This window comes from Ruditapes philippinarum, unplaced genomic scaffold (genome assembly GCF_026571515.1).
Source record: "Ruditapes philippinarum isolate M1 unplaced genomic scaffold, ASM2657151v2 ctg612_1_1_1_1, whole genome shotgun sequence".
Lineage (NCBI taxonomy): Eukaryota > Metazoa > Mollusca > Bivalvia > Venerida > Veneridae > Ruditapes > Ruditapes philippinarum.
In genome coordinates this window covers 255,152-279,089 of record NW_026856417.1, presented here as the reverse complement: position 1 = coordinate 279,089, position 23,938 = coordinate 255,152, and the positions used below count along the sequence as shown (strand labels likewise).

The 23,938-nt window shown below is 34.5% G+C and overlaps 1 protein-coding gene across 1 annotated transcript in view; it reads right to left on the bottom strand.

Annotated features, from left to right (window-relative positions):
• Window positions 1–1,017: 1,017 nt before the first annotated feature.
• Window positions 1,018–23,938, bottom strand: part of LOC132746457 (uncharacterized) — a 50,757-nt gene continuing 27,836 nt past the window's right edge. Inside the window, exons 11-20 of the mRNA XM_060735610.1 lie at window positions 17,717–17,806; window positions 15,145–15,283; window positions 14,269–14,401; window positions 13,984–14,027; window positions 13,700–13,791; window positions 10,692–10,818; window positions 9,639–9,862; window positions 6,932–9,406; window positions 5,067–5,126; window positions 1,018–3,795 (exon numbers count right to left, since the gene is read on the bottom strand). Coding sequence (XP_060591593.1) covers window positions 1,018–3,795; window positions 5,067–5,126; window positions 6,932–9,406; window positions 9,639–9,862; window positions 10,692–10,818; window positions 13,700–13,791; window positions 13,984–14,027; window positions 14,269–14,401; window positions 15,145–15,283; window positions 17,717–17,806 — 6,162 coding nt within the window. The remainder of the gene's footprint in view (window positions 3,796–5,066; window positions 5,127–6,931; window positions 9,407–9,638; window positions 9,863–10,691; window positions 10,819–13,699; window positions 13,792–13,983; window positions 14,028–14,268; window positions 14,402–15,144; window positions 15,284–17,716; window positions 17,807–23,938) is intronic.

Below are 23,938 nucleotides of genomic sequence, written 5' to 3'. Positions count from 1 at the left end.
GGAAGAAGCATTAATAAAACATTTCAAATGGAGTAAGCATAAGTAAAATATCTTTAAGTATGGTAGTATAATCACATGTATGGAGCATAGCTAAAGTAAAGTAAACATGCCTTTATGGACTATTATAGACTATCCTGTCCACAAAGTATTTATAGAATGACAATTATATGTATGGAGTAAGCATAAGTAAAACATTGTCAAACAGAATGGAAAATGCGTATATAAATGTAATATTCTACATGGAGTAAGCATTACCAAAACACCAGTTTTAAAAAAACTCCCGAGGGAGCAAATTGTTAACATACATGTAAGTTTGTTTTTAAAATAATGTTGAGATGAAACAAGTTAAGCAATATGTAAGACTTTACATTAAGACACAAAAGCATGAGAAAAATCAGAAAAAAAACTGTTTGTATGAAATCGTAGAACAAGTTCTGGTTAAATCAGAGTTTTCTATAAATGCTGCAGGTATAAATGTGGGACTGGGTAAAAGATGATGATAACATTGACAACCTAGCTTCTTGTTTAAGCAGGCTTTGTGATTATAGAGGTCTTTATGCTGGACTACCAACTTCTTGCCTGAAGTATCTGCTTCAACAAACTCATGCATTTTGTATTTCCAGTTTTTTTTTGCTTTTTTTTTTAATTTTTTTTTTTTTGTTTTTTTTTTTTATCATTTTTTTTTTGTTATTCCTTTTACTTTGCTTCATCAAACTCATGCATTTTGAATTTCTATTTTTTTGTTTTTTTGTTTTTTGTTTTTTTTTCTTTTCTTTTTTTTTATTTAACATCGAAGAAAAGGTAAGCATTTTTTAGCATTTAAGAGCAACACATGAAAAGCAGCAGTTTATATGAGAAGGTTGTTCCAAGAAATTGGCAAGGATATAAAGGTTATTAAAATTTACTGAGAATTCAGCACACACAGCTCAAATATTAACTGTGATTCTGTGATTCATCTGTTGTTTTTTATTTAACAAAATTGTTCAAGTTGATACTTACTGTAAATATTGAGTATTGTTACAACTGGTTCTCTTCTGTCTCAGTCAATGAGAGGCTTGCATTCTGACTGGTGTCCATCATTTCTACATCAGTCCCAGTCACATAGGAGCTTGTCTGTAAATTTGACTGGTTTACAGAACTGAGATAATCACTCAAATTAGTTGTGCTGTCCAGTCCACTAAAATCATTACACAGTCCATTATCTTCACTAACCAGTCCGGAAGTAGTTATTCCAACATTGCCTGTAGAGTAACCACCACTGACATCCACATTTTGACTTTGTAAAGTACTTGATGCCTGCATTAAATTGATAGATTGTATTTCTTGTGGTAAATTGTTTGAAGGGTTCACAGGTTTAAGATTCATGACAACAGCATTTTGTGAACCAGTCGGGATACATTGTGGGCGATTACTGATCAAAGAGTTCAACTGTTGAAGTAAAGCATTCTGGGTGCTGGGATTAATGGTAAGTCCTGTACTGCCTTGTTTTAAAGCCTGTAACAGAGCACTTGGAACCTGCACTGGTGGTTGTGTTAATGTGCCCTGTAATGTAGGAACATTTGGTAAATTCCCAGTTCCTTGTTCTAACATAGTTTGTAACTGCACTGGTTGAACAGGGTTACCTTGCGAGACTTGAACAGTGGTTGGTATCAAATTTGACTGAACACTTTCTTGCATCATGTTTGTAGAAAAAATTACATTTCCTTGCGATATAACCATAGGTGTCGATATAACAACAGGTGTTGTGTTTACCACATTCTGTGTAAAGTTCCCGGAAGGTGGTATAACGGAAACCGAAGTCAATATGTTCCCACCATCTACGGATACCATCTGTTGGTATCCGGTAGGAACCACATTAGTATTACTGACATTACTTGAACTAAGAGCAATGTTCAATGCTTGTGGATGATCATTAGGACTTAAACCACTGATCAAAGATGAGTTCATTGTATTTTCTGAAGTCGTTTCCGGATATAAAGCGGGATCACCCTGCGTTGTAGATACCGTAGTTGCTGGTGCTAAATATTCATCCTGCAATTCAAAAATGTCTTTTTCAATTTTTTCGAGGTCAAAATCATTTTTAGAACCATCACCACAACATGAAGAGTTAGAGGAATAAATGGGTGTAAAAAGTTCAGTCGAGAAAAAATCCTCATAATTTACAGAAGCTACTACTTCTTTATCATTTAAAAGCATACTAGGTATATTTGAAAGCTGGGCTTGTGAAATTTGTGGTTTATCATTAGATCCTAAAGTAAAGGAACCAACCCAACTAAGAGTTCTCTTTTTAAACATGTTATCTTTGTTAGTATCAACATTTTTACAAAGTTTTTTCATATGACTATCTGATCCGATGCCTGCCGATGAATCTACAGTTTTTCTCACATTGCTCCCCACTATTTTACAAATTTTCACAGGAGACCTGGATAGCCGATATATTTTTCTTTTAATTTTCAAAAGATTCAAGTCACTTTCACACTTCTCAGCATATTCATTCATATTCTTAAATATTTCATCACCTTTACCAACGGTATCAGAATTTGGATAAATTTCTCTTGGCTTTTCACAATTGTCTTGCTCAGGCTTGAAATTTGTATCTAAAATTCTACTGAAAACCCTTGAAGGACAATTTTTTTCAGGCACAGGTCTGGGGATGACAATAACTTTCTTGTCTCCTTTTAATAACTGTTGTTTTCTTTGTGCTTTTGAGTTACCATTCTCTTTAACATCAGTTTTCTTTCCTTTCCTTCCACTAGAATATTTACGTTTTGTTCCAACTTCTGCTCCTTCATGTTCTTTAACAACAGGGCCTGGTGGAGAAAGGTCCATTGGCACCAAAGTCAGCTTCTCAAATTCTTTAGCAGGGAGGTCTGTACTTCCAGTGTTAGACTGCACTCTTTTAACAACAAATTCTAAAGGTTTTTCTACAGGAGCATCTTCAATATTAGCAACATCTGAACTAAGAATATTTCCTTCTCTTACATTTATATTCCCATTTCCAACATTAGCTCCATTAAATCTGACCATTTCCTCTTCTCTTCCATTATTAAATTCAACTTCAGAATGAATAACTTTATCTAATTTTGCATTCATCTTTTCAGCAACTTTTAAAGGTCTTTCACATACATTGACAATATTATCTGTATTTCCCTTTCCCATTTCTTCCACTCTAGTTAAGTTCCTACTATCATCAGCATTAACAATATTATCCACATTTGAATTAACATTGGCTTCATCTCCAATCAGATTTTCATCAGCATTTGTTTCAGTCATATTGTCTGAATCTTCACCTAACACTTCTTTTACATTTCCATTCACTTCATTTCTATTTCCATTATCTGATATTTTAGAACATGTATTCTGATCATTATTCAAATTATCAAGTTGTTCCTTTACTTTCAGAACTGTTTCAAGGTGTTCTTCATCCTTCTCAATATGATAATCTTCTTCAATTTCATTCTCTACATTATCAATTTTACCCATAATACCTGCTTCTAAACTTTTCATTTCTTCAGGGTAGTTTTGAAGGACATTTTCTGACTGAACTGTGACTTGTGACATTTTACTACAATTAGGTGTATCTAAACTACAGTTAGGCAACTTGAAACCACAGTTAGGCACATCTAGACAAGAACTACATCTAAATGCACATGCAGGGTTAGAATCAGATGAAGATCTAGTATCTACAGATGAGCATAAACAAGTGTAAAGTAAAGAAGGTCCACAGATTACACCACTAGCAGGAACATGGACGGGTAATGTAGACGTGTAAGAGGAAATCTCACTGTGAATACACTGCAAAGATATAGTACACTCAAAGCAGGAGAAGACTGACAGATATAAAATATATTTAAATCTCTACTAGCAAATAACCTACAATGGCTTGATGTACTTTAAGACAATCAGCAAAAACTACAGAAATATGTGCACTGAAAGCTGCAATGAAACACTGGCAGCCCCACCTATTTTTTCATGAAGAATGATTTCTCAACAGATTTTTAAACGAGAGCTGTCCATAAGAGAGCGTGCTTGACTATTGTCAGTGCTTGACAGTAAGGAAAGGAGCATAACTCTGTCAAAAGGTAAATTGAGTTATGGAATCTATACCCATCTATTTAACAATTAAAGAAGACAAGTGTTTCAATCTATATTCTTCAGTAGTTTTGGTGATACCAACTTTCAGACAAAAACTTAACCAAAGTTTAAGATCTTACTTGAAAATAGGCATGAAAATGTTTTCTTTCAAATCTTACAATGAAAAGCATCTGTTTCAAAGCCATGAATAAGTGCAAAAATAAAAATATTAAACCAAAATCAAACAAACATCTAGGTTTTTGATACTACAGCAATTTCTGTGTTAAGATTGGGAAATTAAAATTACAGCAACATTTCAATTGTGCAGACAACAACAATAAGCAAAGTTTCCGGTTACATGTTGTAACTAACTATACTCGCATTTGTGAAAAGCAAACATGAAAATTTCGTCAATGAAAATTGTGGGAAAGATTTCTGTTAATGACCCTTCTCAACAATCTTTGAATTTTATTAATAAATATGAATAAATAAAATATTTATGACCATAATACCACATCTATACTGGTTGAAGAGACAACTCCGACACTAAATCACATATTGTTTGCAATATCTTAATTATCTTTGTGTATATTTGAAATATTGACCCACTTAAACAAAGTAATGTTCAAAGAAATAACAATATGCTACAAAATTAGTTTATCAAAATGGAAACTGAATGAGGTATATAAAGCATGGTCTGTATTTCAAAAGAATGTTTTTAGACAGTTTTTAAAAGCAAAAAAATTAGTTAACTTGACACAAATTAAAAAAGTTAACTAACTTTAAAAGGACCATCGCAGCTGTCCTGCTCCTACATTACTTAGTCACCTGTTTTTGGAAAGCTAAAGTTTAAACAGAAATACTTATCAAGTGTGGCGTTATCTATACGTCGGAGTTATCTCTCCAAAAAGTATAGCACTATTCATACATGTGAGCACATAATAAAATATCTAATTAGAATCTACCATGGTTTATCTATGGTGAGCACTTACCCTATTATCAGGATTACTATCACCAGATATTGGCACCTCACTGCTCTTCAACCCACTAACCTGAAATAGTATTTCTCAAATTCTTATCTTTGAATCAAATACTTAATAAACAAGCAATTATCATAGTATTGCAAGCAATCCCTAAGTCCCCTACCGGTTAGAACCCCATCAACATTCTGAAGGGCCATTGGCCATTCACTAATGTTTCAATTTTTCTATATTTTAAGTAAATTTGTTGGAAAAGTTCTTTAAAAGTGATCACAGGAAACAGTTTTTATGAACAGACAGACAGACGGACTGAAGGACACTCTAAAGTTAATATTTGAAACATCCCTGTTACCAAAATATAACATTTTTAAAAGCAAAATTCTTAAAGAGGAGATAACTCTTGAATTAAAGATGCAATTTCATAAAAAAATTTCAGCTCTTTTTGACTAATCACAAATAATGTTATATTTGCCATGTTTTAAGCCTATTTGTTGCCAACGCAACCAATATTTTTTCAAAATAGGGAGAACAGATAAGACATGCATAATCTCAAGACTGCCCATATGTCAAGTTTCATAAAAGTATTTCCAGTACTTTTTGAGTTATCACTGGATTCAGTGTATGTGTAAAATTTGCCATATTTTCAGTCTATGTGTTGCCATAGCAACCAGAATTTTCAACATATTCAACATAGGAAAAAAAGAAAAAGACGTGCATAATCTCCAGACTGCCATCTACCCATATTACAAGTTTCATAAAAATATTTCTATTACTTTTTGCGTTAACACAGGATCCAGTTTATATGTAAAATTTGCCATATTTTCAGTCTATTTGTTGCCATAGCAACCAGAATTTTCAACATAGGAAGAAAAGAAAAAGACGTGCATAATCTCCAGACTGCCATCTACCCATATTTCAAGTTTCATAAAAATATTTCTATTACTTTTTGCGTTATCACTGGATCCAGTTTACGTGTAAAATTTGCCATATTTTAAGCCTATTTGTTGCCATAGCAACCAGAATTTCAACATAGGAAGAAAAGAAAAAGACGTGCATAATCTCCATACTGCCATCTATTCATATATCAAGTTTCATAAAAATATTTTCAGTACTTTTCAAGTTATCGCGGGATCCAGTTTTGTGGACGGACGGACTGACAGACAGACAGACGGACAGACAGACGGACGGAGGGTAAACCTAAAGTCCCCTCCGGTAAACCGGTAGGGGACTAAAAATGTTGATTATTTGCCTCTATCATATGACCTCTGTTGATATGATGTAGTTTCATTGTATGCATTATTTTAGTCAGATGAAAATTCTTTCTGATTATAAAATAGTATATATTACTTAAATCATTTAAATATGACCTATACAGCTATAATAACATATCTATACAGCTATAATAACAGACCTATACAGTTTATATCACAGACCTATGCTGCTATAATAACAAACTTATGCTGCTATAACAACAGATCTATACTGTTATAATAACAGACCTATGCTGCTTCATTACAGCCCAGAGCTGCTATAATAACAGATCTATACAGCTATAACAGACCTGTGCTGCTATAACAAACTTATGCTGCTTTAATAACAGTCCTATACTGCTATAACAAACTTATGCTGCTTTAATAACAGTCCTATACTGCTATAACAAACTTATACTGCTTTAACAGATCTATGCTGCTATAATAACAGTCCAGAGCTGCTAAAATAATAGATCAACACTGCTATAACAGCAGACATATGCTGCTATAAGACAGACCAGTAGACCTTTACCATTTTTTACAATAAAAGCATAATATATGACATTATATAAACAAGACATGTATATGACATTTTAATAACTGAAAAATACTTGAAAAGTAACCTACCTCAGTCTGAGGTTTCACAGTATGAAGTTTACACTTTAATGCTTCTAACACTGAGGTGGCCTTTAAAGGAGATCCAAAATTCAATGTGCTTGATGCTGGTAAAGATATTCCATCAGCCCGTAATTTTAACTTCACTTCTAATGGGACATTATCTCCGGTCAAGTCTTGTTTTTCCGCTTGACTAGATAAACTCTGATCATTTTCTAGTGGATTAGGTATCACTGCACTTGCGTTCACTTTATTAGCTTCAAATGAATCAAACAGGTTTTTTCTTTCACTTTTTTCTGGTGAAATTTCTGATTTTTTCACATTCAAAGAAACAGGCGATTGACCTTGAAGTGCTTCAACCAATGAAGGATTTGGAATAGTCTTAGAAATATCACCTGGTACAGTTTTTAGTGGTGTACTTTTTGCAAGCAATGCTTCTATAGGACAAACGTCAGAGCTACTTTGAGAAACTTGTTTAAACATGGCTGTCCGAAGCAAATCTGATACAGAACTGCTTGAAGTTAAATTTGACACAGTCTGTGGAATATGATTCCCACTTCGTGGTACTTGATCAACAATTTGCTGAGTTTGATTTATAACATGTGGTATTCTATTAGAAGTTTGTGGTGATTGATTAACTGATTGAGGAACTGTATTCACAACCAGCTGTGCTTGATTAATAATTTGCTGAGTTTGATTAGTAACTTGTGGTGCTTGACTTTTTATCATTTGCTGCACTTGATTCACAATTATTTGATTTGGATTAATTGTCTGAGGGACTTGATTTAAAGCTTGTGGTGCTTGATTAACAATGGTGCTCTGAATCGAAACTGCAGGAACTTGTATCTGCGGACTTATACTCAAAGCTGACCAAGATTGCTGTGCACAAATGTTTGTTTTCATTTTCTGCGCATTTGCCAATGCAGTCACTAACCCACCTGTGCTGGTTTTACTTATCAAATTATAAATCTGCCGCGTCACCTCAGACATGCCATGTGCAGGGGATGCCTTCTGGTTTTGAGAGTTCTGCAAGTCATCATTTACTGTATTCAGATTAGAAACTGTTGTTTGAACATTTGGTATAGACTGAACAATTAGTGTTCCCTGACCACTCCCGCCCTGCACGGAGGAAGTGGGTATAGACGATACCACATTTGCACCACTCTGTGTCACAGTTTGATTCTGATTTAACTGTCGAGTATTTTCAGGCAAGGAACCAGAAGCAGACGGTACATTTTGACTACCTGCTTTTGATTTGGCTTCATTTAATACACTGTAGTACGTATCCAAAATATCACTGGCTATATTAACGTTACTAATCACATTTTGTGAGACAGATCCGAGTTGTTTGTCTATATTAACAATGGGATCTTTCAATCTCTCCTCGATTGCACTAGAGCCACTGGCACCCAAATTCACCTCCAATTTAGGCATCTGAGCAGCTTTTTGTTGCTCTAATAATTTCTTCTTTTGCTCATGCTGAAGAAGAATCCTTTGAGCAATGTCAAGCTTTTTCTTCATTTCTGGTGTTAAGTTAGTTTTATTAGCCATTTGGTTTACTAAACCCTGTAATGCTGGATGTTTGGGATTGATGGCGGTCTGTTTCAAAATTCCTTGCAAATCCAACGGCTGCTGCATTTTAAGCTGGGTACCAGACGGTGAACTATTACCTTGCACTGGTACCTGGTCTTCATTCTGAGCTGAAGCAGTACTGGAACCAGTGATAGCATTATCCTGGATAGCAGCTGTACCAGATGGACTTTGGCTAGTCGTCTGCTGCAAATTAGATCTAGCGGGAATTTGTCTTATTGTCTGCGACTGACCTCCATCTGAAGAGGATGATACTGGTCCAGACGCAGAAGGCGGAGGCTGAATCACGATTTTTGTATTTTCAGTTACTTTAATTCCAGAGTTTTTCCCACTGATTATCAAATACCCGTCCGAGGACACTCTTACATTTTCTGCTGTCTGCTTCACAGATTGTTGTCCTTGAGCATTGGCTGCAACAATTTTGATCACTTTTGGCTGATTTGATCCAGGAGTGGTTTGGTCAATTATACTCAACCCTGTCTCTTTTTTACTCAAGTCTGCATGTAAAACTGTCTGACTGGGATTGTTGGGAGTCCCAGCTGGTTTAAAATTACCGTATCGATGAGAAACCGGTGTTAGGTTTGGTAACTGTGTATTTACTTTACGTTTAATTTCTCGTGTGGCAGCCATTCTGAGAACGCCCGAGGGATTCATTTCACTTTTTGGAATAATCATAACACCACCCTGTGGGTTTTGCACACGTATACGCTCCGGTCCACGAGTGATTATACCGTGATTATGGAGCGCACTAGCAGCTAACTTTCTCTCTCGTTGACGTTTCAACTCAATCATCTTATCGAGAAGCAACTTGTCGTGTGACTGAGTTCTGAACGGGGATGCTGTGGAATCTTTTGGTTTCTTTCTTTGAGGAATGTGGTCCTCCTCATCACTGCTTGACTAAAATTCAAGATAATTCTAATGATATCAGTATCATTTAAAAAAAACAAACATGTTCTCTATTGGAAAAATGTTTCAATATTTTGAGTTTTAAATGCAATATCTATAACTTATAGTAAGTCACTTCTTTACTCACCACGAGAAAATAAAAGTAAACCATGAACATCCAAAAAGGATATTCTTCTTTACATATTATCAATCATAATTTCATTATCCTTGGATCAATTCTTACCTCAGTATCATCATCATTTAAAGCTTTATGTACTGTCTGTAAAGCTCTAGAACTGGCTGCTCTTTGAGGCCGGTACCTCTTTTCTCCAGTACGAGGCCCACCACGCCCTCCTGGAACCATGAACGGTTTATCCTCGTAATACTTGTCTGTAGGCTCCTCGGAAACAAATCTCTTCATGTATTTCTTCAACATATTTTCCATTGATCGTGCACAATCGGAAAATTCTTAGAGAACAAAAAAATATCTCTTAATATCAAGAATATGAAATTTATGACATGTGAAAAGAAGAAAATGTTCCTCAAAAAGAGAGCTTTTATGATCATAATTTTTTTGGCTAGTTTAAAGCAAGACTGACACTGTTCAGTGACCAGAGACCTTAAGTGCATTTTTTCAGGCACAATAAATGTTGTTGTTTTTTGGGTGGGAAGGAATATTTTGTCACAGTGACACTGTTAAGACTACAATTGCCACCTTCCAGCTTTTCCTGGCAGAGTGAGACTTCAAATGCACCTCAAAGCAATTTTTCAGGCACTAAGAGGCACAAAAGCAGTAGCATTTATCTACCATAAGTTTTTAAAAACACATTCCTCACATAAACGAATTCAAAGCCCTGCTATAGATCTCATATATATAGAATGCTCAAGCCAAAGAAAATTCAGGGAGCCTTCTTTTATCTATCATTCCTCAAAATTCATACTATCTAAACTGCTTAACAACAACCAATTTCAATTTTCATATCAAAATTATAAATGTATTTCCAAATTATTCCCCTTCCCATGATTTACATGTATGCAAACATGTTTCTTTTATACACTATAGAGCCTTAAAAATCAATTATCCATATGTTCAAAGTTGTCCCACAGCCTGTGCGGACAAGTTAAATTTTCCAAAAAATTTACTTTATAAATATCATTCAGACAAATACATTAATGCTTCACATAAAATGGACAAACAAGTCAAAATTAGATTCATCCAGCCCTGCACCATTACAGAGATTAAGTATAAAATGCACACAAAAAGATCTGCCTTATTTAAATATTACTAATGACTAACCACTGTCTTGGCCATTGAATCGTTTACAGTTATTGAACATCAGTCTAAAATCAGACAGGAAATGTTGTGTAGACCTGTAATCTCTTTTCTCCACTTTCTCCTCTATTTTAGACAAATCCATCGGCCTCTGAAATGAAAAAATTATTTTTTTGCTGGTTTCTTGTAACTGTTCAGCCACAGAAAATGTTTGTCTTGTTAAACACAGCTTTCTGGAAGGGAGATGTTATTCAGAGTAAAAGTTGTATATTTGTTTGTTTGGGTTTTATGTCACATTGACACAGTATATGCCATATGGCAATGTTCCAGCTTTAATGGTGGAGAAAGACCTTTGGTGCCCTTCATTTCAGGCACAAATAGGCACCTAAGTAGAACCACCTGCATTCCGTAAGCTACCTGGAAAAAGTTTAAGAACATTAGAACAAGAGGGCCATAATGGCCCTGAGGTCGCTCACCTGTATATAGGCCCCCCCCCCCCCAACCCCAACCCCACCCAACGTTGCAGAGCCAATTTACCCTAAGGGCTTTTATTTGCACGAACTTGGTAGACACCCATAAGAAGATGTTTCATGCTAAACATTTAAGCTCTAGCTCATTGGGCTTTTTAAAAGAAGATTTTTTTTAAAGTTTTTACTATACACATATAGTTAAAAACAATGACACCCCTGGGGCCGGGCCAGTTTTGACCCCAGGGCTTTTATTTGAACAAACTTTGTAGACACTTACTAGAAGATGTTTCATGCTTAATATCTAAACTCTAGCTATTTAGGTTTTTTCAAAGAAGATTTAAAGTTTTTGCTAAACACATATAAAGAAAATCAATGACCCCCGGGGCGGGGCCAATTTTGACCCCTGGGCTTGTATTTGAACAAACTTGGTAGACACCTATTAGAACATGTTTGATGCTCAATATCTTAGCCATAGCTCTTTGAGTTCTTTAAAAGAAAGATTTTTTAAGTTTTTACTATATGCATATAGGGAAAATCAATGACCCCCCCTGGGCGGGGCCAATTTTCACCCTAGGGCTTTTATTTGAACAAACTTGGTAGACACCCATTAGAACATGTTTCATGCTAAATATCTTAGCTCTAGCTCTTTGGGTTCTTTAAAAGAAGATTTTTTAAGTTTTTACTATATGAATATAGGGAAAATCAATGACCCCCCGGGGCGGGGCCAATTTTCACCCTAGGGCATTTATTTGAACAAACTTGGTAGACACTCACTAGAACATGTTTCATGCTAAATATCTTAGCTCTAGCTCTTTGGGTTCTTTAAAAGAAGATTTTTTAAGTTTTTACTATATGCATATAGGGAAAATCAATGACCCCCCCGGGCAGGGCCAATTTTGACCCCAGGGCTTTTATTTGAACAAACTTGGTAGACACTCACTAGAAGATCTTTCATGCCAAATATCTAAGCTCTAGCTCTTTGAGTTCTTTAAAAGAAGATTTTTAAGTTTTTACTATATGCATATAGGGAAAATCAATGACCCCCGGGGCGGGGCCAATTTTCACCCCAGGGCTTTTATTTGAACAAACTTGGTAGACACTCATTAGAAGATGTTTCATGCCAAATATCTTAGCTCTAGCTCTTTGGGTTCTTTAAAAGAAGATTTTTTAAGTTTTTACTATATGCATATAGGGAAAATCAATAACCCCCTGGGGCGGGGCCAATTTTGACCCCAGGGCTTTTATTTGAACAAACTTGGTAGACACTCACTAGAAGATGTTTCATGCCAAATATCTAAGCTCTAGCTCTTTGAGTTCTTTAAAAGAAGATTTTTTAAGTTTTTACTATATGCATATAGGGAAAATCAATGACCCCCGGGGCGGGGCCAATTTTCACCCCAGGGCTTTTATTTGAACAAACTTGGTAGACACTCATTAGAAGATGTTTCATGCTAAATATCTTAGCTCTAGCTCTTTGGGTTCTTTAAAAGAAGATTTTTTAAGTTTTTACTATATGCATATAGGGAAAATCAATGACCCCCTGGGGCGGGGCCAATTTTGACCCCAGGGCTTTTATTTGAACAAACTTGGTAGACACTCATTAGGAGATGTTTCATGCCAAATATCTAAGCTCTAGCTCTTATGGTTTTTTAAAAGAAGATATTTAAAGTTTTTTCTTTCGGTTGCCATGGCAACCAGAGTTTTGCATGGAATTAAATTCTTTGAACAATTTTTAAAGGTGACCACCAAAGGAACATTCCTGTGAAGTTTGGATGAAATTGGCTTAGTGGTTTATGAGGAGATGTCATTTAAAGTAAAAGTTTACGGACGGACGGACGGACTGACGCCGGACGAAAAGCGATCACAAAAGCTCACCCTGTCACTTTGTGACAGGTGAGCTAAAAACACAATACACTGTGTTCGGGTGAGTTAAAATTGAGTCAGGATAAAGTCCAAATTGTTTAATTTTAATAATCAATGACTGCAATATGGGAAAAAAATATACACAGAATTTCATCAATTCCTTTTAAATGGAGCCCACTGTTATAGAACAGTGCACATTGTCTATATTGACCAATATAAGAATATATAGAGAGTGGTTTAACATAAACAGGTGGTCTCTCAAAAGAAGGTAATTTTACACTTCAATTAATCAAAATACACTCTATGGTATATCCATAGAAACAGACTTCAAATGTGATTTTTTTTTAAACAAAAACAAATCATTTCAAGGGAGCTCACTCTTCAGGCCATAGTTTTTTTAGTAATTATTTTCAAGGGAGCTAATTAATCTTAAGACCATTATATAATTATTATTATACCTAAGCTTTCAAAAGACTATGATTTAGAGTTCTGTTAAGTTTTCATGTGCCACTTTTCGTTTAAAGTTTCCAATCAAGGCCACAAGTACATAGTACCTACACACATGACCTTCCTTTAAACAGGTCTCATCTGGACAAACTACTATGATAGTTTTTATAGACACAAAGAGCTGGCTCTAAAAATTAGGAAGAAACGGGTAATAATTAAATCACAGTGATTGAATTTCAAACTTCTACTGACCTTGATGATTTCACTGTAGCCAGGAGCTTGTTCATCCGTGACTGGCTGTAAAAACGGCCAACAATCTTTGTGGTATTTCATAGCATTTATTACTGGAAAAAAATTTGAAGCAAGTTTTAGCTCTAAATATCTGCAATATTTTAATAGCAACATATGCAAACTGTTTCTATTTCAGCAACAACAAAAGATATATATCAGAAGTTTGTTTTTATCTTCTTGCGAGACATAAAATAACATTTATTTGAAGAATAAAACGTCTTGAATACTTTACAAGAGTTACCTACCTTTCATCAAAGCTTCATAATCCTCTTCCTCTTTCAGGTCACACCTGCAAAGGTCATTAGCATAATGAATATTCACAAGCTAATTATATATCAATGCATTATGCATAAGCTAATAATAAATCAATTAAGCTAAAAAATTGACCTTAACTTCATTTTTATTTAACTGTCAAATATAGTATAAATTGGTCACTACAGTGTGCAATATATTGGACACTTAATGGTAACGCTGGCAAGAAGTTATTGCATGTAAATAATTGGTTTATATAGCCTAAACATAAAACATACCTGCTATCATCGGAGTCGTCGCCGTCATCCTTGTATTTCTGAGATCCAGTGTATATCATATCAGCCGGAATCTCCTTGCCTTCAGCCAGTAATCTTGCTCTTTCCCCTCTCATAGACAACCTCTTTGCTCGCTCTAACAAATATATTATATAATTAGATATACTAACTTTACACACCTTATCATGCTTAATATCCTTAATGGACATGTCCATCAAAACAATTTGTGTTTAGCCAACATATTAGAATTTGTGTCGACAGAATAGTGAACAGTGCAGACCCGAATGATTCGACGGCATTGATGTGTGCCCTAGATTGCTCACCTCACCCATCACACTCCTCTGAGCAATTACTTAGCAAAAAATTTCATCCGAGATGACCCATGTTTGAACTCATCCAAGCAATTACCTAGACAAGCATCTTGATCAAGTTTGATGGTAAATGAGTCAAAAATGTGACCAAAATGTTCACAAGGTTTTCCCATATATGGGCGGTCTGACATAGTTTTTGACCCAAGGTATTCCAACCTGACCTAGAAATCATCAAACAAACTTTCAGACCAATTTCCAGGATATTTGAATCAAAACAGTAGCCACTAGTGTAAACTAGATTTTTCTATTTTTGGCTCCTGTGACCTAGTTTTTCAAGATGATGTTCGAAGTCATCCAAGCAATAACCTAGACAAGCATCCTGACCAAGTTTGATGATGATTGAGACAAAAATGTGACCACTAGAGTGTTAAAGAACAAATGTGAACGGACGACAGACAATGGACATCCAATGATCCTAAAAGCTCACCCTGAGCTAGCTTAGGTGAGCTTAAAAGTTAAAACCTCCAGGCCTGATTTATAAGTGGTAAAAAAAAACGCCTACACTCACCTTCCCTTGCCTTTCTCCTATCTTCCCTCTGTCTATTCTCATCCTCCAGTCTAAGTTGTTCATCCTTCAGTTTTCTCTCTTCCTCAGCTTTAATTCTCGCCTTCTCCTCCTCGGCTAACGCCTCCGCTAAAATCTTTTCCTAAAAAGTTATAAAATATAGAATATAAAATATCTTCAAATACTACTTCTGTAGCCTTAACATGGTTTAACATATCAATATTTTTTATTCTAGACCATGCAGTAAAGGGTTAAGTCCTATTAGATAATTAAAGGAGCCGCTATTCATACAAATTCTATATTCTTATCTATTTTAGTGCATCTTTTCTTATTATAATAATCATAAATTTAAAGCCATTGTATATAACCTATTAGATAATAGAATTCTACATTACCACAGGATTATCTACCTACTGTAAGTAAATGATGCATCCTAAAACATTCTATAAACCCAATTACCACAGGTTTATCTTTATTCTCTAATATACAAGATCCCACACAGGGCTCTACAAATCCTATAGTCCGACGTCCGGGACAACTCTAAAACCACTTGGGACAACTGACAATAAGCAGAAAGTTAGTCCCGGACAAGTCAAATTTTGACAGATGCTAATCTTGGACAACTGTAAAATTATGTTTATTAATACGACCCTTCACAGCATGGTGCGCCGGTAATCTTCGCCTGAGGCAATCAATCTCAGCAGTTGCTACGCTGATTAATTTTACATTGCCACAGGCAATAAAAATAGATAAGACACTAAATGTTTGATAAAAATCTTAAAGACAAAGTCCAACATTATTATAGACATGTCAAAAACATTATTAAGTCACAGACTTGGTCTTTGAAGTTGATATATTGACACAAGCAGACAGTAATTTGTGCTTTGAATTGAAAATTTCGAATTTTTTGTTTTAGGCTTTTTGATAAATTCCTAAGTGGAAAACAATATTAAAATATCCAAAAAGCATCTATTTTGAATGCATTCGAACATACAATAGTCAAAATAGTATAATTTATGATGAAAACAGAAAAATTTTCATTTGTCACATATTTTCGCGATGCCGATTTTTTTTATAAATCGTGAGACAGTTTTAATAAGTTTAAAGCTCTGCAGCAAGTAGAAATATTAAAAATCTTTTGTTACTTATGAATCAAAAGGACTTTTGACAATGTTAAGATAAATAATGATGAGATTTGTAAGTATTTGAATAGTCTAATTCACTATCATATTTTATATTTCCCTACCGGGTAATATTAATGACTGTCTTTTTCTTATTTACCATGTCCAATGTGAAATTTGGAAACTGAGAGAGGCTATGGCTAACTACATTCATGTTGGAATAATTTTACTTAAATTTTCAAGATCAAGGATAAAAATTCAGGAAAAAAAATAAAACTGAAACAAAACATATATAGGCCTACACAGGCTATTGAACTTGAACAGTGCTGAAAGGTACCTGGGAAGAGTGCTGAACAATCAAAACTATTTCAGTTGAAACAAAATGTTCTATTTTATACTAAATGAAATACAAATTGTAACTTAAAAATATTAAAAAATTAATTGTTTTTACTTCTTCTTTGGATATAGTATACATACTACGCATACTGAACATTTACCGAGACTTGGACACTTGTGGTCAATTTTGGGACAACTCTATTTTGCTAGGTCAGTTGTCCTGGACAACTCTACTCCAAAAAAATTTGTAGAGCCCTGCCACAATTTTATTATATAAATTTCAATTTGTTCCATTCTAAAACATAATAAAACATTTATCAACATTCTACCTTTGATCAATTCTAAAAATCTACAACCTTCAATTACCACTAATTCATCTTAATTCTACATTAAAGCCATTCTAGAAAATTCTACAAATCTCCCATTAACACAGATTTATTTATATTCTACATTTGATCTATTCTAGAATATTCAACTTATCTCGCATCACCACAGATTTATCTATATTCTACATTTGATCCATTCTAGAACATTCTACAAACCTCCCATTACAACAGATTTATCTAAATTCTACTTTAGACCCATTCAAGAACTTCTACAAACCTCACATTAACAAAGATTTTTCCATATTCTACATTTGATCCAATCTAGAACATTCTACAAACCACCCATTAACACAGATTTATCATATTCTACATTAGACCCATTCTAGAACATTTTATAATATTACACGTTTGCAACGTCGCTTTTCATTGGATAATCGTAACGTTTATATAGTCTTAATACAAACACGGCTGCTGCCAATTTATGAAGAAATCTCATTTTTCTCACTAAAAATGATGCTTGCTGTATTATAAATTCTTTAAGGTTACTGGTATATAGATGGTTGTTTGCAATATAACCCTCGCCTAGCGGCTCGGGTTATATTGCCAAACAACCGTTTATATAGGGCCATATAACCTGTCAAAAATCTTTATAACTAATACTATAAACCTCCCATTAACACAGATTTATCTACATTCTACATTTAATCCATTCTAGGACATTCAATGAACCAACCATTGCCATAGATTGTTCTATATTCTAGATTTAATCCATTCTAGAATATTCTACATTACCTGTTCAATCTTCTCCCTCATCTTTACAGTTATTCTGTTCGACCTACGTAACTCCTGCTCTTGTAGAAGTTTCTTCTGTCTCTCCTTTTCCTGTAAAAGAATAATAGTAATAATAATTTAAATCTTGACTTGAAAATTGATAACACAGAAGCCTTAAAGGTGGCTAAACAAATCAAAATTGAAAATGATGCTGGTTGGTTTTGATTGGCAAGCTAACACTTACAAACCCTAAGACGGGGGCATCCGTGGACAAGTGGTTAAGGTTGTTGCTTCAAACCACTTGCCCCTCACCGCAATGGGTTCAAATCTTGAAAGGGACCTTTTCAAGCCACAAACCCTAAGCACTGGGTTATGCTGGACCCATGGTGTTTACATATATATAGGTTTAAAGCAGTAATAATTGAAGAATGGCAGTATAGACCCTGGCCAACAAGCATGTCCAAATATCAAAAAAAAAATAAGTACAAGTGAAGTCCCCCTTCCCTAACAATACACATGATCACCTAAATACTGTGCAGGTTTTAATCAAATAAAAGAGCTATACATAAAATACTTCAATTTCAGTAATGACAATAATTATTAATTTTCTTTTTTACATATTATATGATGAGCATCATAATTATAATTAGAAGTTCATGCAGGGATCTCGCAGACCACACATCATTGTTTGTCATATTTTCTATTATAATGATATGATATTATCATATAGATAATATCTATAGATAATATCATCACTTTCACAATCTACAATCAATACATCATTACCCAAGTCTCTTAATTAATATCATTAGTTCTAGCACATATATTGAAATATTTGTTTAAAACGAGCCGATAAATACATCTCACTTGCCATAATGTATACGCAATAATATAATATATACCCTATAATATAAGAACATAAGAATAAAAGACCTCACAGAGTTGAGAAATAATTAGCGGGGTATTTTAACACTGTAGAAATTTGTTTTTGCTATTCTTATCACCTTGGGTGGCTGAACTCTCGTTAATAACGTTTCTTGGGTACTCTTCAATCAGTAAACAAGGAGATACAAAAGGACTTGTTAAATGTCTCATTTGGTAACTTTTAATACAAAGATATTAACTAGTATAATTATTTAGTCTCTTATGATCGGCCACGCGGGTAATCAGCGAGGCCGATCAAACACTTTTGGTACAATAGAAGCTCTTCTATTCTCCCTCTAAAATAGGGTGTTTTTTTTAAATATGGTCACAAAATTGAAGGCAAGGTTTAAGTACAAAACATTCTTCAATGGTCACTTTACCATCAGCATGATCAAATTACTTCTTTGATTAAAGACGCAAGTCCAAGATTTTTAAGATTACCTCAATTTGAAACTATCGTATGCCGCAATTTGTTTAACGTATGTTTTCAAACAGTGAAACTTTGATAATAACAGCATATCCTACAGATGTCCTAAACGTAATTGACTTTTCCAAAGAGCATCTTAGTACAGATCACTAAGTTGTTGTTGTTGTTGTTGTTTTTTTCTTTAGATTATGCAAAAAAAAATATTTCTACATTTTTTCTCTTTCAGTATTAAACAGCAGATCCCATCTGCGTACATATTTCCATACCTCAATCTATCCTATTATTTATCAATCAACCATTCTGAAAGCCACTATAATTTATCATTCTTTGTACCTACCCTACGTATAATCACAAAGTGATCTGACCTTTACAAACGGCAAGCCTATCATCAAATTTATTTCAGATACCCCTAAAAACCTATTATCGCCAATTCTGAAAATTTCCCAAAGTACGAACTCTTCATAAACATTTTTCTTGCCGAACTAAGTGTCTTTATAACAATAATAATGACAAAACCGTTGACGTTAAAAGGAGTTTCGATTTTTTTCAAAGTTTAGAGAGAGAAAAAGTTCGGACAGATCTATGGGAGAAAACAATAGTTTCAACTACAGCTTCATACATAATGAAGACGTGAGGAGAGTGGATTGTATTTTATGGTCCAATAATTATTATTATTTACATAAACATCACTGTCAGAATGACGTTTTATCACCAGACTAATTTTTTTTATGGCCGCTGAAAAACACAGACGCTTTAAAATAAATGACGAAAATACATACACATTAGGTAAATTAAGAAGAGTAACGTTTTCAATAAGGCCTAAAAAGAGGGAACACTCTCTTTGTATTGTAGCAAGTACTTTATAACTGACTCTGCCGTTAATATCTCATATCTAGATCGGCAGATGTCATTTAAAAAAACAAAACAAAAAAAACACCATCTCATCACTCACAATAACTCAATAATTACATAAGCACTGAATATAGCCTTCAATAAAACGGCTATTTTTAGAAACATTGAAAATTCCGTAAAAGATTGTTGATTACCTGGCCACCTGTTAGCATTAGCAAGAAAGTACGCATCAGAACTATCGATAACTTATGGATTATTGCTTATTATTGTGCAGATCCTGTAAGTCTGTCTGCATTCTTGCGGAATGCCGAAGCGCATTCTCAGACGTTGTTGTTTTTTCTAATAACTAAATGTTGAAATTGCTAGAGTAATGTGCCAACTATTGAAGACACAGACAACAAAAACTCTCCGAACAAAAACCTTCCAACTTGGAAACTAAATAAGCTATACGTATTCCTTGACATTGAAATAAGTCCTTAGAAAATATGTGTACAAAAGACTTAAGATATAAATTGCAAATTTTTACAGCACTTCAGGAAGTTTTACAATGACATAAATATTGTTAGGCACTAATAGGCTAATATATTAAACACAAAGTTTAAGTTGTCCTTAGAGAGATGGACAGACAGACAGACAGATGATCCATCCATGGCAGAACAGGATAAAAACATTAAACACCCAAATTTTTCTACCCAAACAGCATAACATGGTCATTTTTTACATGGATAAATTTTAAAAAGTATCTTTCGCCCCTTACTTGCCCTCCTCCCCCATGGCCCAGCCTTCAATTAAAATAATGTCACAGTCACTAAATATTACAACAGAACGATTACAAGCTATAAATAATCTAACAGAGATATATTTAAAACAGGAGCGTAGTTGAAAATAGTTCCAATATCAATACATTACGATGAATGCAGAGAACTATATTGCAACAGATGTATTTCAAGATAGGAAAAATTACCACCCACACAACCTGCTGGTTTTCTTTATATAAGCTATAGAAAATCCATTATTTGTTTTTCCATTTAAAAAAAGTTTGAATATAATTTATAATGTTTTTCCTCCTTGCTTAAGAAGAGAAAACTGTACTGTCTCAAAATACTTCATGAATATCTTTTGTTTTTTACTCATTGAATATTTATTTTAATTTCCTTTACTATTCACAGTATGAAATACCATGTCTTCTTTTCTCTATATCCACAATGTCTGCATATAGATATCCTACTAATTATATTTGTTCAGTTGTGATTAAAGTGTTTTTAAGTTCAAACAGTATTTATGCTCGGCTGTGAAGAATGCTTGTAGCTAAATTGATCCACAAGCAAGTCTCCCTTCCAGAAACTAACTTACTCAGGTGTCTATATATATATACTGTAAAACACCTGTAGGGTTCAAACACAGGTGCCTTACTCCTCTCCTAAAGTGACAATTTGTTTATTTGATTGGGTTTTACATCAAACCGACACGGTATAGATCATAGTGCGATGTAACAGCTTTACCGATGGAGGACAACCTCAGGTGCCCTTCCGTGACAGTTTAACTTGGTCATACTAGCAGGCTATAAACAAACTTGAATGACCATTATTTCTCTAACAGTAATGGCCTACTTTCTCCCTTCCGTGCATCTAAAGTGACTTGGTCATACTAGCAGGCTATAAACAAACTTGAATGACCATTATTTCTCTAACAGTAATGGCCTACTTTCTCCCTTCCGTGCATCTAAAGGTACAGTTTAAACCATAACTTGATCATACTAGCAGGCTATAAGCAAACTTGAATGACCATGATTTCTTTAACAGTAATGACCTACTTTCTCCACAAATAAGAGATAACTTCTCAACATGCAGTCCTATTGAATCAGTAGTGTTAAAACTCTTTTACATTCTTAATCTAAGTCTGTTTTTATTTAATTTTGGTGAAACTAACTTTTTGTGCTCAAGTTTGTATTGCTTAATACTACAGAACTTTATTTTTTGTTTATTTGACTTAAAGTCTACCTAACATGGTAAAGGTCATATGGCAAATTTCTAGCTTTACTGATGGAGAAACATGTTAGGTGGCCCTTCCTGCATTATTTTTAGCACAGTAAACACTAAAGGTTGAACCACCGACCTTCCACAACCTAGCTGGAAAGCTTCCTCACATGAAAACATTCAAAGTCTCTGACAGGATTCAAACCCACAGCCATGTGGAGCAAGAGGATTAGAAGTTTGCAACCTTAACCACTCTGGCCGCTACTATCAGATGAACTTCAGTCAAACAACAAGTTTGGCCAGACTTAAAAGCTTTCAGCATTTCAAAATTACAAAACTTGGAATTCAGGAATTGGAACTGGCTTCATCTTTATATTTTATCTAGCAGTATCATGCATTATGCATATAAAGGTCTAATCATCACCTTAGTGCAGTAACATGTTAACTCCTATTGAATTATATAAGATGTTGACCTGTTACTGCACTAAGGTGACATAATATTCCTTTTCTTTTCATAAAGCAGACGCAAGAGTTTCTAAAATTTCAATTATTTTATTTTTATTCCTTGTCATAAAAATCCTTGTCATAAAAATTTCTTAATATAAACCTAGCTGCCTTTACAGACACACTCGTTATTTCCTAGTCACCTTGAATTACTGCTCCGACACTAAAAAATTTTCTTGCATAAAAAATCAAGGACATAAACTGCTGCATTCTTGTGATTTTATTACCGAGTATCACACAATGCAAAAATCTGTGGCATCCACATCGGATGTTGACTTCTTACTACATTACAAGTGTTATACATGTCTGACATTGCTAGAACAGTGAAGTTTGAAGGTAAAGGGCCCCTGAGTTGTTGAGATATTGATCAGAAAGCATTTTTACCTATAAGGTCAATGTGATCTTGACTTCTGACCGCTTGACCCCAAAAATCCATTGAGGTCATCTTCTGACCAAAAGCAATGCCTCTGTAAATTGTGAAGGTCATGGGTCCATGGGTTGTCCAATTATTGATCGGAAACTGTTTTAACATACAAAGTCAATGAGACCTTGACCTTTGACCCCCAAAACCAAAAGGGGTCATCTACTTGCCAAGATCAATGTTCCTAGGCTTTAGCATTCTTTAGTTCTTGATTGGAAACTGTTTTAACCTACAAGGTCAATGTGGCCTTGACATCGACTCATTGACCCCTAAATCAATGGGGGTCATCTACTGGTCATGTACATCATCAAACCAAGTTTTCAGTTCCTAGGCCTAAGCGTTCTTAAGTTATAGATCGGAAACCATTTTTACCAACAAGGTCAATGTGGCCTTGACCTTTGACCCCAAAATCGATAGGGGTCATCTACTGGTCATTAACAATCAACATACTAAGTTTGAGGTTCCTACTGATCGATGGACAGAAAAATGCAACGCAATATACCCCCACTTCTTTGAAGGAGGGGGGGGGGGGGATAATTACAAACTGAAAAGTTTATTGGCAATAAGTGACCTTGAACCAAGAAAGTAGGTAAAGATTTCAGTGAATTGGCAATGCATTGGCAAACCTTTTACTAATGAAACAAAATTAGAACCATAAAGTCAACAAAATACCTCGAGACAACTAATTCTAAAGTGAATCGTTAGACCAATAATACATAAAAAAAAATTTGTAGACATAAAAATTATTTGGCAAATAACTGCTTTATAAACAGGAATAAATGTTCTAGCTGGTAGACATTAACTCGGCTATTTTCTGCCTTAAAACAATACTCAAAATCTGATATCCACCACTTGGCATTTCCGTTAATTCCCTTCCATCGTTTTTAACAACATCTCGTCAGGCAATCAGAGGTATGCTTGGAACGCCAGGAATTTTGATGATATTCTAATTTGTGAAAAAAATCAATCCCCAATACTTGAGGAACAAATTATCCTGCCAGATTTCTTACTGCCAGAATAATTGTCATTTCAGCCAATAAAATGAGATAACATTTTGAAATGCAGCTTCTAGAAAGAGTTATGGACCATCTTCCAGCATTCCAGACCAAATAACCACTTTCTATATTCTTTCATCTTGA